The sequence below is a fragment of the Acinonyx jubatus genome, chromosome A1 (assembly GCF_027475565.1).
Source record: "Acinonyx jubatus isolate Ajub_Pintada_27869175 chromosome A1, VMU_Ajub_asm_v1.0, whole genome shotgun sequence".
NCBI classification, from domain to species: Eukaryota; Metazoa; Chordata; class Mammalia; order Carnivora; family Felidae; genus Acinonyx; species Acinonyx jubatus.
In genome coordinates, this window is record NC_069380.1 from 758732 (window position 1) to 774838 (window position 16107).

At 41.1% G+C, this 16107-nt stretch overlaps 1 protein-coding gene across 2 annotated transcripts in view; it reads left to right on the forward strand.

The window, feature by feature from the left end:
* Positions 1-16107, forward strand: part of MPHOSPH8 (M-phase phosphoprotein 8) — a 53341-nt gene that overhangs the window by 24282 nt on the left and 12952 nt on the right. For both annotated transcript variants that reach the window (XM_027064483.2, XM_053203970.1), the window contains exons 5-9: positions 1650-1907; positions 9472-9597; positions 9680-9768; positions 13199-13339; positions 14251-14337. In XM_027064483.2, the coding sequence (XP_026920284.1) occupies positions 1650-1907; positions 9472-9597; positions 9680-9768; positions 13199-13339; positions 14251-14337 (701 nt within the window). The remainder of the gene's footprint in view (positions 1-1649; positions 1908-9471; positions 9598-9679; positions 9769-13198; positions 13340-14250; positions 14338-16107) is intronic.

A 16107-nucleotide genomic window follows, 5' to 3' on the forward strand; every position in this document is an offset into this window, starting at 1 on the left:
ACTTTTGTTTAAACAGTTACTTTATTATATGACAGTTCATATTTCTGTAATTTTTTTCTCTTCTGTTCACTTTTGTTTCTCCTTTTGATGGAGTACACTAGTACTTGATCTAGTACATTATAAATCCGTTGTGGTGGAAACGTAAAGGTCTCTTACAATGGATGCTAAATGAGACAAACCACTGTTAATACGTTAATTGTATTTAAGCGCTGAGTCATTTATACAAATATGATACTGAGTTTAAATTTTGTATCACATCAAGATACACCATAATTGAGAATCCATGACATGTCAGTACTAGAATCAGGTACTTTATAAAGCATTCACCATTATAGTATTTAAATAAACCCCACTGGATATTTTAGTTCATGCACCAAAAGTACTTGGAACACATGTTCTCATGAAGCAGTGATTCTAAAAGATAGGTAATTTCTTGTCCTCCCACCCCCCCCCCCCCCCCCCGCCCACCCAAGTCTGTATATGGCTGAGGTAAAATTCAAATTAGATTTTGGTTACAGCTTGGGTTGGGACTTAACAGTAAGTTAGAGTATTATAGGAAGCTGGGAAGGACCACTTGTTTTGATGGATTTTGCATAAAGTAGTTATAACTTAGGGGTATCTATTCAAAGTACCATATTTTAAGCATGTATCATTCTTCAGAGTCGAGATTAGGGATTCAAAATATAGTACAGTTGGAACTAATTTTTTTCTTCCTCACATACACTTGGAATATGTACTCTTAAACTGCTGTTCACTCCTTTTATAATGGTATTCACTAGGAGGCCAGTTTTCAGCATCCCTGCTGATAAAATCTATCTGTCTTGTACCCTGAGTTTATAATGGAATTCTTCCTAGTTTTTTTCTATTCTGCCCTTTTTGGGGGTTATTATGTCATATCTGTTGTTTTGCCACTCTTCTTTCCACTTTGTTTTTTAAATTTTTTTATGTTTATTTATTGTTGAGAGAGAGAGAGAGAGACAGAGTGCAAGCAGGGGAGGGGCAGACAGAGAGGCAGACACAGAATCCAAAGCAGGCTCCAGGCTCTGAGCTGTCAGCATAGAGCCCGATGTGGGGCTTGAAACGATGAACCGTGAGATCATGACCTGAGCCGAAGCCGGGGGCTTAGCTCACTGAGCCACACAGGCACCCCATCTTCTTTCCACTTTTATGTTTAGTTAAAAGCTAAGTAGATTTTTACAGACATCAGGTATAATTTTACCAGGTGCATGGTCAGTGTGCTGGCACCCTTCAGTTTCCCCCACTCTCCACCAAGAGCCATTTTTGTGCAAGGTTAACTTTGGGATACAGTTGTAGGCAGTTGTTTTAGCAGAAGGACAGTGGTGTCCTGAGACTAGGATTATTGTGAGGCTCACTATCTTCAGTAGGCCTTTGTCAAAACAGGCAGTAGTTCCGAACACCTAGTTTAACAGCCATTCACTTTAGACACCTTTCTAAATATTGAGCAGGCAGTAGAAAGGCCAGTTGAAACAAGTTCACAGCTTTGATAGTAAATCTGATCATGCTTTATAACCAAGACAGATACTAGTAAAAATTTCAAATTCTTACTATTTCTTTAATACCTAGATTTTCTTTTGATTACAACGGAAATTTGTGAGTCATATTCATTCTCAATTTTATTTTTTCACTAGCATTTAAGGAAATCAGAAATGCATTTGATTTATTTAAATTAACTCCAGAAGAAAAAAATGATTTTCCTGAGACTAATCGGAAAAGAGAAGAAATACCACTAGATTATAAAATCACAGAAGATCACAAAACCAAGGAAAACAAGCAGTTACTTAAAGAAAGGAGAAATACAAGAGATGAAACTGATACTTGGGCTTATATAGCTGCAGAAGGTGATCAAGAGGTTCTGGATAGTATGAGCCAAGCAGATGAGAATTCTGGTAAGTATGTTTGTAATTATTTTGCAGTATTTTTTCAGGATAATGTACCATATTTCACTTTTCTAACTCCTCTCTCCCAGTATAATTCTGATCAGGAAGTAATAAAGTAGATTTTATTGACCCTTCCAAAGAAACACATTTTTATCTTGAAGACTTAAGTCATTCTGTGACTTCTGAATTGATTAAACAAGTATTTTCTGAGTTCCTATACTTTGCTTTTAGCACATTTAGAAATTATAAAGATTTTTGGTTTTCTACATTACCTACTCTTGCCAAGCAGTCTGATTGTATATCTCATTAGATTTCTTTCAGAAAATTATCAAATACAGACTTATTTGTATTCTACCCTTTTAACTTTGCAATAACACTTGCTAAAATAAAATTATATTATAAATGCTATCCTGGGGATGTTGGAATTGGCTGCCAAGGAGGGAGAATCATGGATAGAATTCAGAGTACAGTAGCTGTGGGGAAGAGCGTGTGTATACACACACAGACACACACACACACACACACACACACACACATATATAAAACTAGGACACAATAAACAAAAGAGATTAACCTGGTAAAACTCTATTATTTGTAAATCTTGAGAAACAATTGAGAATTAAAAAAAATTGTTTTTTAATGTTTCTTTGTTTTTGAGAGAGAGAAAGAATGCAAGTGGGGGAGGGGCAGAGAGAATCGAATCAGGTTCCAGCTCCAAGCTGTTAGCACAGAGCCCAACAAAAGGCTCGAACTCACGAACCAGGAGATCATTACCTGAGCTGAAGTCAGCTGCTTAACCGACTGAGCCACCCAGGCACCCCAAAGAGAATTTTTTAAGTATTTCAGCGGGCACCTGGGTGGCTCAGTCATATGAGCCACCAACTCTTGATTTCAGCCTCAGGTCATGATCCCAGGGTCATGGGATTGAGCCTTACGTCAGGCTCCACGATTAGCATGGATCTTGCTTAAGATTCTCTCTCTTCTTCTGCCCTTTGCATGTTCTTGCTCTTTCTCTCAAATAAAAATAAAAATAAAATATTTCCAGATGTATGGCAGGCTAGATAGTCTGGGTGACTCTCATACTGCAATACAGCTGGATTCTGAATACTGTGTAAAACATACTTTCTGATACATTGCTGAGCTTACAGGAAATTGGGACACCTTCTAGGAGGAGTAGACAAAGGGGATGAAAGAGGTTGCCCACAGGGCACATGCCAAATAGTGGCTTTGCTGTTGGGATATTAAACAATAAAGAACAGATAGTAGGTGTTGGTTTGCAAACTCCAGACTTCCCTGGGTGAAATCTGAATCCAGCCTGTCTGGGGAGTACAGGAAGTAACCAAAGAAAGAGGCCGGCCACTCCAGATTGATAGGTGGCAGATTTAATAAGCAAGGGACTTTACATATGAGACTTGCCTTCGTTTGCCACAAGTCGAGTAGATCAGTCTGTGCATGTGCACACACACAACACACACACATGCACCCCTCCCTGTGAATCTTAAAAGTTTATATAGAGGCCTTAACTGGATTCAGTCACATACTTAGTCCAGATAGTCTCAACAACACCTTAAACTCTCAAGGCTATGTCCTTGAAATAGCTCCTAGTATGAAAATGGTGGGTGGAACCTTCTGAAGAAAAGCCTCTCATTGCTTGTGTCAACCCAAAGTCATATCCTCTCAATGACCTCCTTCCAACAGTAGGGAACATCAGTAAAGCCATAGGTTGGTTCACTGAAAAGACTAATAGAATAGACAAGCTTCTACCAATGTTGACTAAAGAATGAAAATTGAAAAGAGAATGCATAAACAAACAATATTTCCAGTGAGAAAAGAGACATGATTGTAGATTGTGTACAGATTAAAAAGATAATTCTGTGAGCAGTTTTTTACCAATAGATTTGAAAATAGAGTGAAATGGGAAAATTCCTGGGAGAATATAGTTTAACAAAACTGACCCAAAAAGAAATACAAAAATTGAGTAGTTTTACAGCTATTAAAGAACGTGAGGGGCATGTGGGTGGCTCAGTCGGTTAGGCAACTGACTTCAGCTTAGGCCATGATCTTGTGGTTTGTGAGTTCACGCCCCACGTGGGGCTCTGTGCTGACAGCTTCAGAGCTGGGACCCTGCTTTGAAGTCTGTCTGTCTGTCTGAATGGCTCGCTCTCTCGCTCGTTCTCTCTCTCTCTCTCTCTCTCTCTGCCCCACCCTTGCTTGTGTTCTGTCTCTGTCTCTCAAAAATGAATAAATGTTAAAAAAAAAAAAAAAAAAAGAATGTGAAATAGTAATTTAAAATAGCCTTAAAAATTTAACACTACAGGGCGCCTGGGTGGCTCAGTTGGTTGTGCGTCCGACTTTGGCTCAGGTCCTGGTCTCATGGTTCATGGATTCAAGCCCAGCATCGGGCTCTGTGCTGACAGCTTGCTTGGAGCCTGGAGCAGGCTTTGGATTGTGTCTCCTGCCCCTCCCCCGCTTGCTCTCTGTCTCTCAAAAGTAAATAAATGTAAAAAAAAAATTTTTTTTTTTAAATTTAACACCAGGCACAGATAGTTTCAATACAAGAGCTTACCAAAATTATAAAAAAGTCTTCCTAAAATAAAGAATGCTAACTTGTTCCTTGGGCCCATTATACTTTCAGAACCATAATGAGAAAGAAACTTTGTAAGAAAGGAAAGTGACAGGTCAAGCTTACTCATGAACTCAGATGTAAGTATCCCAAACAAAACGTTAGGCAATTGAATCTAGCTGTATGTAAGAACATAACCTATTATAATATAACATAACCTAATAGTTAGCAGTCCTTAGGAATTCAGTGAGTAAAGGAGAAATTGATTCAGAAACATCCTCAATTTCTAAAAAACAAAACCTAACAAATTAATAAAAGGGAGCTTTCTCGGGGAATGGTCAAGATAGTGGAGCAGCATGAAAGTTTTTTGCATCTCTCGTCCCTGAAATGCAGCCAGATCAACACTAAACCCTCTTTCACGCCTAGAAAATTGATCTGAGGATTAACACAACAATCTGCACAACTTGAACCATAGAACTCAGCAGGTACACAGTGCAGAGAGGTGAACTGGGGTAGAGAGAAGCCGCAGAGGGGTAGGGATCTGTTTTTGCTTGCAGAGAGAGGACAGAGAAAGTAGGGAGAGTACGGGAAAAGCACTCCCCTTGAAAGAAGCTGGAGAGAAAAAGAGAGGAGAAATACCCATAAGGGAATTCCCAAGAAAGGAAGAAAAGAGAAAGGAAGAGAGTTTGGATAGCATTAAGACTCTATGAACAGGGGAGTATAGAGTCTGAAACTCCACAGCTCAATACCTGGCAGAGTTCTGGTGGGAAGGGTGCATCCTCAGAAGCAGAGAGCAAGGTCCTCAGGGTCCTTAGGCCACACAGGGAGAGACAGTGGTTCCCCTGCCAAGAGGACATTTGGTAGAGGCTGTGTGGCCTCCCCCCAACAGGCAAAGGTCTCAGCAAACCCTGGAGAACAGCCACGTTTGTTGGTGTTGGAACAAGGATGTTAAGAGGGGGGTGAAGCCTGGTGCCAGATGTGTGTTGTTATAGACCCTAATCCCTGAAACACTGGTGCTGCGCGATCATGTGAACTTTTTCTGGGGCAGGCTGGCACCTGGCCACAGTCTCCAGGCCTCTGCAACAGTGTGGTTGCATGAACATTCCTGGGGCTGGGCTGGCATTTATAATATAATAATGTATTACAAACCTGTAATCATCAAAACAGTATGGTACTGGCACAAAAGCACTCAGATCGATGGAACAGAATGGAGAACCCAGAAATGGACCCACAAACATATGGCCAACTAATCTTTGACAAAGTAGGAAAGAATATCCAGTGGAATAAAGACAGTCTCTTCAGCAATTGGTGTCAGGAAAACTGGACAGCGACATGCAGAAGAATGAACCTGGACCACTTTCTTACACCATACACAAAAATAAGCTCAAAATGGATGAAAGACCTAAACGTTAAGACAGGAATCCATCAAAATCCTCTAGGATTTTCAGCCACAGCAAGTTCTTTTTCAGCACGTCTCCAGAGGCAAGGGAAACAAAAGCAAAAATGAACGATTGGGACCTCATCAAGATAAAAAGTTTCTGCACGGTGAAGATAACAATCAGTAAAACTAAAAGGCAACTGATGGAATGGAGAAGATATTTGCAAATGACATATCAGATAAAGGGTTAGTATTCAGAGTCTATAAAGGACGTGTCAAACTCAACATCCAAAAAACAATCCAGTCAAGAAATGAACCAAAGACATGAATGAACACTTTTCCAAAGAAGACATCCAGATGGCTAACAGACACATGAAAAAAATGCTCAACATCACTCATCATCAGGGAAATAAAATCAAAACCACAATGAGATACCACCTCAGCCCTTTCAGAATGGCTAACATTAACAACTCCGGCAACAAAAGATGTTGGCAAGGATGCGGAGAAAGAGGATCTCTTTTGCACTGCTGGTGGGAATGCAAACTGGTGCAGCCACTATGGAAAACAGTATGAAGCTTCCTTAAAAAGTTAAAACTACCCTACGACTCAGCAATTGCACTACTAGGTGTATATCCAAGGGATACAGGTGTGCTGTTTCATAGGGGCACATGCACCCCAGTGTTTATAGCAGCACTATCGACAATAGCCAAAGTATGGACAGAGCCTAAATGTCCATCGACAGATGAACGGATAAAGATGTGACATATATATGTGGGGAGGGGGTGTATACATGTTTATACATGTGTGTATACATGTATACATGTGTGTGTATGTATATATGTATATATACACATATATACATACAATGGAGTATTACTCAGCAATCAAAAAGAATGAAATCTTGCCGTCTGCAACTATGTGGCTAGAACTAGAGGGTATTATGCTAAGTGAAATAAGTCAGTCAGAATAAGACATATCATATGACTTCACTCATATGAGGACTTTTAAGATACAAACCAGATGAACATAAGGGAAGGGAAGCAAAAATAATATAAAAACGAGGAGGACAAAACATAAAAGACTCTTAAATACAGAGAACAACCAAGTGTTGCTGGAGGGGCTATGAGGGGGGATGGGCTAAATGGGTAAGGCATTAAGGAAGACACGTTGGGATGAGCACTGGGTATTACATGTAGGGGATGAATCACTGGTATCTATTTCTGAAATAATTATTATACTATATGCTAATTAACTTGGATGTAAATTAAAAATTAAAAGGGAGCTTTCTCAAGAACGTTAAACTTTTGGCAAACATCTGTCACTGCTTTTATTCCACATTATTCTAAGGTCTACCCAGTACAGTAAGAGAGTGAAAAACAAAAGATACAAGCCTTTGGGAAGGAGGCCTCCCCTCTCCCTTCCCCCAAAAAGCTGTTCATTATCAGATGTTATCATATATGTAGAAAACTCAAAAGAATCCACAAATTTTTAGAAATGTTAAATGTTTAACAGGTGATTGGATATAAGGCCAATATATAAAAATTACCTACAGTTCTGCATATATTTCTTTCTTTAAATTTTTTTTTTTTACATTCATTCTTTTTTGAGAGACATAGTGAGACAGAGCGTGAGCAGGAGAGGGGCAGAGAGAGGAGAGACAGAATCCAAAGCAGGCTCCCAGCTCGAGCTGTCAGCACAGAGCCCAACGCCAGGCTCGAACCCATGAACGGTGAGATCATGACCCGAGCTAAAGTCAGACACTCAACTGACTGAGCCACGCAGGCGCCCCGATGGCAAAACCATTTTTAAAAGAATGAAAGAGAATGACATTCAAATTATGGATCCTTAACATCACTGTTGGAGGAGGGCGGTAGGGGGGGGTGGGTACCAGGTGGGAGTGTTTAGGTCTTGGCATGGTTCTGTGCTCAAGGTAGTGCTGTGTTCACTGATGTTCACCTCCTAACACATTCTTTAGCGTTATTAAAAATAAAATTTTAAATTAAAACTAATAAAGTTTATTAAAAATAAAGAGAAAAAGTTAAAATTACCAGATGCTGAATCAAGATCCAGTACTTGGTAGGAATGAACATAGGATTTTGAACCAGTTTGCTACGTGAGAGACCAAAATCTGAGCTGAAGCATAACCTTTTCTTGTTACTTTGTAAGAGTCCTGTAAATTAGGCCATATTCTCTCAGCTGATATAAACCCTCATGTGTCCTGCTTCCCGGATCTTTTTCGTGGTACCATGGTGCCGTGCTAGAGTGAGGAGGTCCAGCTGTGGGCTCAGATATGTCACAGTACGAATATGGCTCTTGGCTTACTGATGTGTGTCTGAGCAGATCCAGAACCTCTTCACCTTACCTGTAACATGTATCCCCTTACAGGTTATTGTGCATGGATTAGATGTGCTAATTCTTACTGAACGGTAGCTGCTTTTACTATTACTACTGCTATTCAGAAAGTGAGGTAAGGCAACTTGATGTGACTTACTCAGAGCCATGCAGCTGACATGTGGAGCTGGGATGTAGAAAATCCAGGATGTGCAGCTCCTGAGGTTGTGCTGTTGCTACAGTGGAATGCTCTTGGAGGTGCAAAGAGAAGTGTTGGCTTGAATCAAGAGCTTTGGAAGAATTTCCTTCATTTACTTGCATGTCTTTTACAAACTTCATCTCGATGGCAAGATTAACTGCCTAACATTTGTAAAATCTGAGGAATTGGTTTTAGGTGAAAATACTTTAACTCTGACCATAAAATATTTATGCTTTTTACTTTCTAAAATAGCACGGTTGTTTTTTGGAGCCCTGAGTGGCTCAGTTGGTTAAGCATTTGACTTCAGCTCAGGTCATGATCTCGTAGTTCATGAGTTCGAGCCCAGCGTTGGGCTCTGTGCTGATAGCTCGGAGCCTGGAACATGGTGCCTGCTTCCGATTCTGTGTCTCCCTCTCTCTCTACCTCTCCCCCGCTCACACTGTCTCTCTCAAAAATAAACATTAAAAATTCTTTTAATAAAAAACTTTAAAAAATAGCACAGTTGTTTTGAATTACTCCCTAATGAGTTATGTTCAAATCTTATTTGTTGCATGGCAGATAGTGGATCAACACGTCCTTTCCTAATGTTAACGAGCCCCTGGGTCAAACAGATGAGGGAGGAAACCAGCACTTGCTTTATGGGTAGGAGGGAGCACAGAGGGCTTTCAGGAGGAGAGTTTGGAGCTGAGTCTGAAGGATCAGTGGCTTTTATTTACATACAAGTTTGGTTTACACATTTAGAATGGCTTTACCTACATAAATGATTGGAGGAAATATATATCCAAGAAGAATGGCCAAAGATAGAAATGTTACGAGATTTGGGGTTCCTGGATGGCTCAGTTGGTTAAGAATCTGACTTCGGCTCAGGTCATGATCTCACACGTGGCTCGTGAGTTCGAGTCCTGCATCAGGCTCCATGCTGACAGCGCAGAGCCTGGAGTCTCCTTCAGATTCTGTGTCTCCCTCTCTCTGCCCCTCCCCTGCTCACACTCTGTCTCCAAAATAAAATGTTAAAAAATTTTTCAAAAGACACTACAAACTTACGAAAATGGCATTGTTACAGGGGAAAAAAGTGTATTAATAAGCCTCTTCTGTGTTCCAGATGGCAGACAACAGATTTTGAGTTTGGGCATGGACTTGAAGTTGGAGTGGATGAAATTAGAAGATTTTCAAAAGCATCTTGATGGGGAAGATGAGAGTTTTACTACAGCAGATGCAATTCCGAGTAGTGAGTAGTGTGGGAATTTTGGAGATTCTTTTCATGAATCTAGATGTGTGAAGTCTAATTTATCTTAATTCTTTCATTGTAGATTTATTGAGGGATGCTGTGAAAAATGGGGATTACATTGCTGTGAAGGTTGCACTTAATTCAAATGAAGACTATAACCTGGACCAAGAGGTAATACATCTTAGTAAAATCTCACGAAATAAAGATGGAAAGTAGCGCTTTTCACATAATTCAGTTTTACTTTCCATATTTTAAAAATTATAAAAGTAAGGGGGTGCCTGGGTGGCTCAGTCGGTTAAGCACCAACTTCGGCTCAGGTTGTGATCTCGCGGTTCATAAATTCAGGCCCCCACTTTGAGCTGTGCTGACAGCTCAGAGCTTGGAGCCTGCTTCAGATTCTGTGTGTGTCTCTCTCTTTGCCCCTCGGCCCTGCTTGCTCGCGCTCTCTCTCTCTCTCTCAAAAACATTTAAAAAAAATTTTTTTTAATTATAAAAATAGGGGTGCCTGGGTGACTCAGTCAGTTGAGCATCTGACTCTTGTTCAGCTCCAGGTCATGAGATCGAGCCCTGAGTCGGGCTCTGCACTGGGCATAGAGCTTGCTTAAGATTCTCTCTCCCTATATCATTCGTGCTCACTCTGTCTCTGTCTCTCTGTCTCTGTCTCTGTCTCTCTCAAAAATTAGAAAGATGCTCTCTTCCCCCTCCCCACCCCATATCCCTCTCCCTGGCTCGTGCTCTCTCTCTCTAAAATAAAATGTTATAAAAGTAATGTTCACTTTATAAACTGAAAGCACAGTAGAAATGTATAATGTAGAAAATTATAGACCTTGTAATTCCAACCCCTACAGTGACCATTTGGTTCAGCTGTGACCTGTCTGGTTTTGTTTGTGGTTCTGTCTGTGGTTGAACCTCTGCTGCTTGAGGGCATAAAATGACTCCTTGTGTCTGAGTCTTTTAAGCTTGGAGAATTTTTATTTTTATTTTTTTTATTATTATTATTTTTTAATGTTTATTCATTTGAGAGAGAGACAGAGCGTGAGCAGGGGAGGGGCAGAGAGAGGGAGACACAGAATCCAAGGCAGGCTCCAGGCTCTGAGCTGTCAGCACAGAGCCCAATGCGGGGCTCAAACTCAAAAACTGTGAGGTCATGACCTGAGCTGAAGTCGGACGCTTAACCGACTGAGCCACCCAGGCGCCCCAGAGGATTTTTATTTTTAGATAGTCACATCTGTCAGTCCTTTCCTTTATGGCTTTTGGGTGTCTTGTCTTACTTACAAGAGATTTTTATATTTTCTTCTTTAGTTTTCATGCTCTCGTGGTGGATTTTTAGGTTTAATCTTCAGAGATTATGGTTCAAAAAAATTATTGGGATTTTGATTAAAATTGCATGAAATCTGGGGCACCGGGGTGGTGCAGTCAGTTAGGCATCCAACTCTTGATCTCAGCTCAGGTCATGATGTGGTTTGTGAGGTTGAGCCCCGCTTTGGGCTCTGCTCTGATGATGCCGAGCCTGCTTGGGATTCTGTCTCTCCTTCTCTGTGCCCCTCCCTTGCTTGTGTGTGTGCGTTCTCTCTCAATATGAATAATTAAACATTAAAAGCATTTTTTTAATTGTATGAACTCTATAGATAAACTTGGCTGAGAATTGACATTTTTTACATTTGAGTCCTCCAAATAAGAACGTGATAACTCTACATTCATTCAGCTCTTCATTTATTCCTAAAGCGGTTTTATGAGTTTTTTCCTTCATACGATTCTTGCACATTTAGTTTAGATGCTTTCCTACATATTTGATAATTTTTAAATTATCTTAGTGTGATCATTAGGATCTTTTTCCTCCCATATTTTGTCTTCGAACATGTTATTACAGGTGTTCGGTGAGGCTATTGATCTCTGTGTGTGTGTGTGGTCTCTGGTCACTTTGAAATTCTCATACTTTAATAACTTTTAAATTATTCTCTGGGTAGAGAATATGATCATCTGCTGAAAAGTAACTGTTTTGTTTCCTTCGTGCACAGTAATATTTCTTTTTCTGGTCTTGTAAACTTGGTGACATTTTGCAGAAGAGTTCTGATGGAGGCGATCCTGTTCTGTCTCTCGTCTGAGGGTGGCTTTCCCCTGAGGCTGTGTGAAGATCCTTTTTCTGTTGTGCTGTTGTTGGTTTCTAGTGGACAGTAGACTTCCTTTTGTCTATCTGTTGAAGTTCTTATCAGGGATGGATGTTGGGTTTTATCTGGTGCTTTTTTCCCTACTTTCATTCTTATGTAGCTTGGTCTTCATTAATAAAAAGCCTAGCAGCTACAGGGAACTTTACTAAGTTAGAAAAAAGGTTTTTTCCCTCTAATATGTTTTGTGGTAATAAGGTAATTTGCAGATGAGAGGAAGTGCACTACCTTATTTCAGTTAATTTTTCTTACATTTGTGTTCAGATTGCTCATGCAGGTGAATTCTGCTAAACTTTCAGATTGTAGCCAAATTAACTCACCTTGTTAGAACTTGGTTTTATCAAATGGCATTTAATAAATGGCTTGATTTTCCCATGTGTTTGTTTCAAATGATTGGAAATGTTTTGGCTTTTTATTTTTTGTCAACTTTATGTAATTTTATCTCTTTTTAAAGTATTTTAGGGGTGCCTTGGTGGCTCAGTCAGTTAAGCATCCAACTTCGGCTCAGGTCGTGATCTCGCGTTTGTGGGTTCGAGGCCCGTGTCAGTCTCTGTGCTGACAGCTCAGACCCTGGAGCCTGCTTCGGATTCTGTGTCTCCCTCTCTCTCTTCCCCTCCCCAACTTGTGCTCTGTCTCCCCTCTCTGTCTCTCTGTCAAAAATAAACATTAAAATTTTTTATAAAGTATTTTAATTTGTCTAGATTGTCATAGCCTCTTAGAAACCAATCATATCAGTGTCCTGTTTCCTGCTTCTGAATTTTCTTCTTCATCCCCTGAGAAATCAAACTGTCATTTCCCAACAGTTAGCTTTTGTAGAGGCCATTTGTCTAATCCAGACAGCATTCAGTTACCCTTGGACTTAGGTCACTTCTAGTGGTCATTTCTAGCCTCAGATCTTTGGCCAACTAAGCAACTATCACAAATGTGAGTCTCACCTGTTTTACCTAGAACACAAGGAGGCTTTCGGACCTGAAATGTGCGATAAATAAATAAGTACCTTTGCCATTTTTATAGCATCAAGATGCACTATTCATCAGTATGTCGTGCAGAATGTTGACGGGCCTTTAGAACATTAATACCTGGAAGTTGTAAAATTTTTATGACATGTAAAGAAATTGTGAAGACTATTAGTTTCTGATTATAATAAGGATATTTTAGTGAGGGGCACCTGCCTGGCTCAGTCAGAAGACGGTGCGGTGCAACTCTTGATCTCAGTGTTGTGAGTTCAAGCCCCACATTGGGTGTAGAGATTAATTATTAAAAATAAATAAGTAAACTTAAATAAAAATAAGGATATTTTAGTGAAAGACTTAGGTAGATGCTTAAATCAGTATACTTCAGCGATTTCACGTTGAAACATCCTAGGTGAAGAGACTTAGTTCTGGAATTTTTCTGATAGACATTGACATGTCTTTTCCTCAACAAAACCAATGAAGGATTCAAGCGGGATGACACTGGTGATGCTCGCTGCAGCCGGAGGGCAAGACGACCTGCTGAGGCTCCTCATCAGGAAAGGGGCTAAGGTGAATGGCAGACAGAAGAATGGGACCACCGCCCTCATTCACGCAGCCGAGAAGGTTGGGAACTCAAGAGCCCTCAGTTTCTTAGTCTGTAGGAATTCCTGCCTGTGGACTAGGACGGTCTGTTTCTGTCCTGTCCTGAAATGTAACTCTCATATAGTCACAAAGCTTTAGAGTCTCATATTTCAGTTCATCTCAGACTTGTCATGAATAGATTTTTGTTAATTAGTAGCTGTACTTTGTAATTGAATTTTCAAAATGTGATTCATGTAGTGGGAAGTGATTTATATTGAAAAAGGACCCTGGGGGCTCCTGGCTGGCTCAGTTGGTAGAGCATACGAGTCTTGATCTCGGGGTCATGAGTTCAAGCCCCATGTTGGGCACAGAGTTTACTTTAAAAAAAGAAAAAGTAAAAGGACCTCTGGTTAAGGTACTAATACTGGTTTCAATGTTAGATCTTTTAAAAATCTTTTCCGGTTGAGGGGCACCTGGGTGGCTGAGTCAGTTAAGTGTCCCATGTCCGGCTCTGTGCTGACAGCTTGGAGCCTGGAGCCTGCTTCAGATTCTGTGTCTCCCTCTCTCTCTGCCCCTCCCCCACTCACGGTGTCTGTCTCAGAGATAAATAAACATTTAAAAAAATGAAAAATCTTTTCCAGTTGAAATTAAATGTTCCCTTTGGTTAAGAATTTAATGAAAATATTGCCACATATTATCTTTTTAAAAGATGAATACACAGAGATTCATAGGTTGAAACCAGTGGTTCCACTTGCGATCGAAGTTGCTGGCAAAGGGCGTGTGGCTGTGTGGAGCCTGAGCAGGAGGGCACAGTGAAGAACCGTGTTCACCAACCTGCTTGGGATAGAATCTGAGTATTTTTCCTGATGGCTAAAAATTTCAAATCATCAAAAAATATCTTCTAAAGAATTTGGGGAATTAAATTTGCTTTTTTTTTTTTTTTTTTTTAATAGAACTTCCTAACTACAGTGGCTATTCTTTTGGAAGCAGGAGCTTTTGTAAATGTCCAGCAGAGTAACGGTGAGACTGCTCTAATGAAGGTAAATACTTCACACGGGTCACCTACTCCCTCGCTCTTCACAGATGCCTCTGCCAGGCAGTCTGCTGGGGGCTGAGAATAGGATGGGGAACAGGACACAGATGTGTAAGAGAAACCGTTTAGCAAAGAAGCAGTTAAAAGCTGGTGTGAACAATAATGTAATAGGAATAAGCACAGAGAGCTCTGGAATTACATGAAAGTTGGTACCAGGCCTAGCAGTGTGGATTCAGGGCCGGACAGGGCAGGGCTTCTGGCTGGCTCAGTCAGTAGAGCATATGACTCTTGATCTCAGGGGTCATCAGTTTGAGCCCCGCATTGGGTTTAGATTACTTTAAAAAAAAGAGGTCAGGAGCACCTGAGTGGCTCAGTCGGTTAAGCATCTGACTTCAGGTCAGGTCATGAACTCATGGTTTGTGAGTTTGAGCCCCGTGTTGGCTCTGTGCTGACAGCTCGGAGCCCGGAGCCTGCCTCAGATTCTGTGTCTCCCTCTCTCCCTGTTCCTCCCAGCTCCTGTTCTGTCCCTCTCCCTCTCTCTCTCTCTCTCTCAAAAATAAAGATTAGGGGTACCTGGGTGGCTCAGTCGGTTGAGCCTCCAACTTCGGCTCAGGTCATGATCTCACGGTTCATGAGTTCAAGCCCCGCATTGGGCTCTGTGCTGACAGCTCAGAGCCTGGAGCCTGCTTCGGATTCTGTGTCTCCCTCTTTCTGTCTCTCAAAGATGAATAAATGTTTTAAAAAAATTTTTTTTAAATAAATACATAAATAAAGACTTAAAAAAAATTTTTTTTTCTTTTTAAAAGAGGTGAGACACGGTGGATGTGATGGGTGGCTGAGCTGCATCCCACAGAATGATGCATAAGCTGACAGGGATGAGCTGTGTGAGCGGAAACTGGAGTAAGATGTGTACTGACACCTGGGAGTGGGAAAGAGCACGGTGTGCTTACATTATGGTTTTACGTGAGTGGAATCAGATTTCTTCGAGTGTGTTTGCAGTTGTGGTTTGATGATTGTTTTGAATGGAAGGTTGCTAAAGCTTCCTACATATCTCCCCCTTTAATTGCCCCTCTCTGTTTACAACAGTTTTGTATTTGCCTCTCCTCGGGCCTAGCCAAGTCTAGAATGTTCCTGTGGCAGTTCTAAATTCCTGGCCTAAGATGCTGTTAGGACATAACAGGTCCTGACATCGCGTGTTAGTTCCCTGCACGGAGGGAGGCTCTGTCTTACTGCCCCCTTCCTAGATACAGGTTGGTGCAAGCTCTTAATCCGAGTAGGTGTTTCTTGGCCGTACTGAGTTTCAGCTGCATTTCCTGAGTCAGTGAGAGCACAGGTACAGGCTCAAGTTACCACTGGGCCTGGGCCTCAGTGTGGTCTTGAATCTTTGTACTCTCAAGGCCAGCATCACCTGTCCCCTCGGCCGAACTCACTCCTTGTGCTGCTGTTTCACTTCTGGTTCGCGGAAATGCTTATTTTGTTCAGGAGCCCTACTTTCGAATTTTAATTTTCCTTTATGTGTTCCTGTTGCCATATGTTTAGAGCAGAGGTGGCACCCCAAAGCATGAATTAAAACTTTGTCTTACCGCGAAATCACCGGATACATGCTGCACAGCAGATACTCGAGTAGTCAGGCGTGTGGAGGTGCGCACAGGGCAGTGAGCACAGACACAGGAATTAGGATGACCTAATCCTGAGAGCGTTCAGGAGCCACTAAGCTGGAGAAACATAATCAGAAGAAAGGTGACTGTTTTTAATGTCCCCCTAGGTCAGTAGGGGG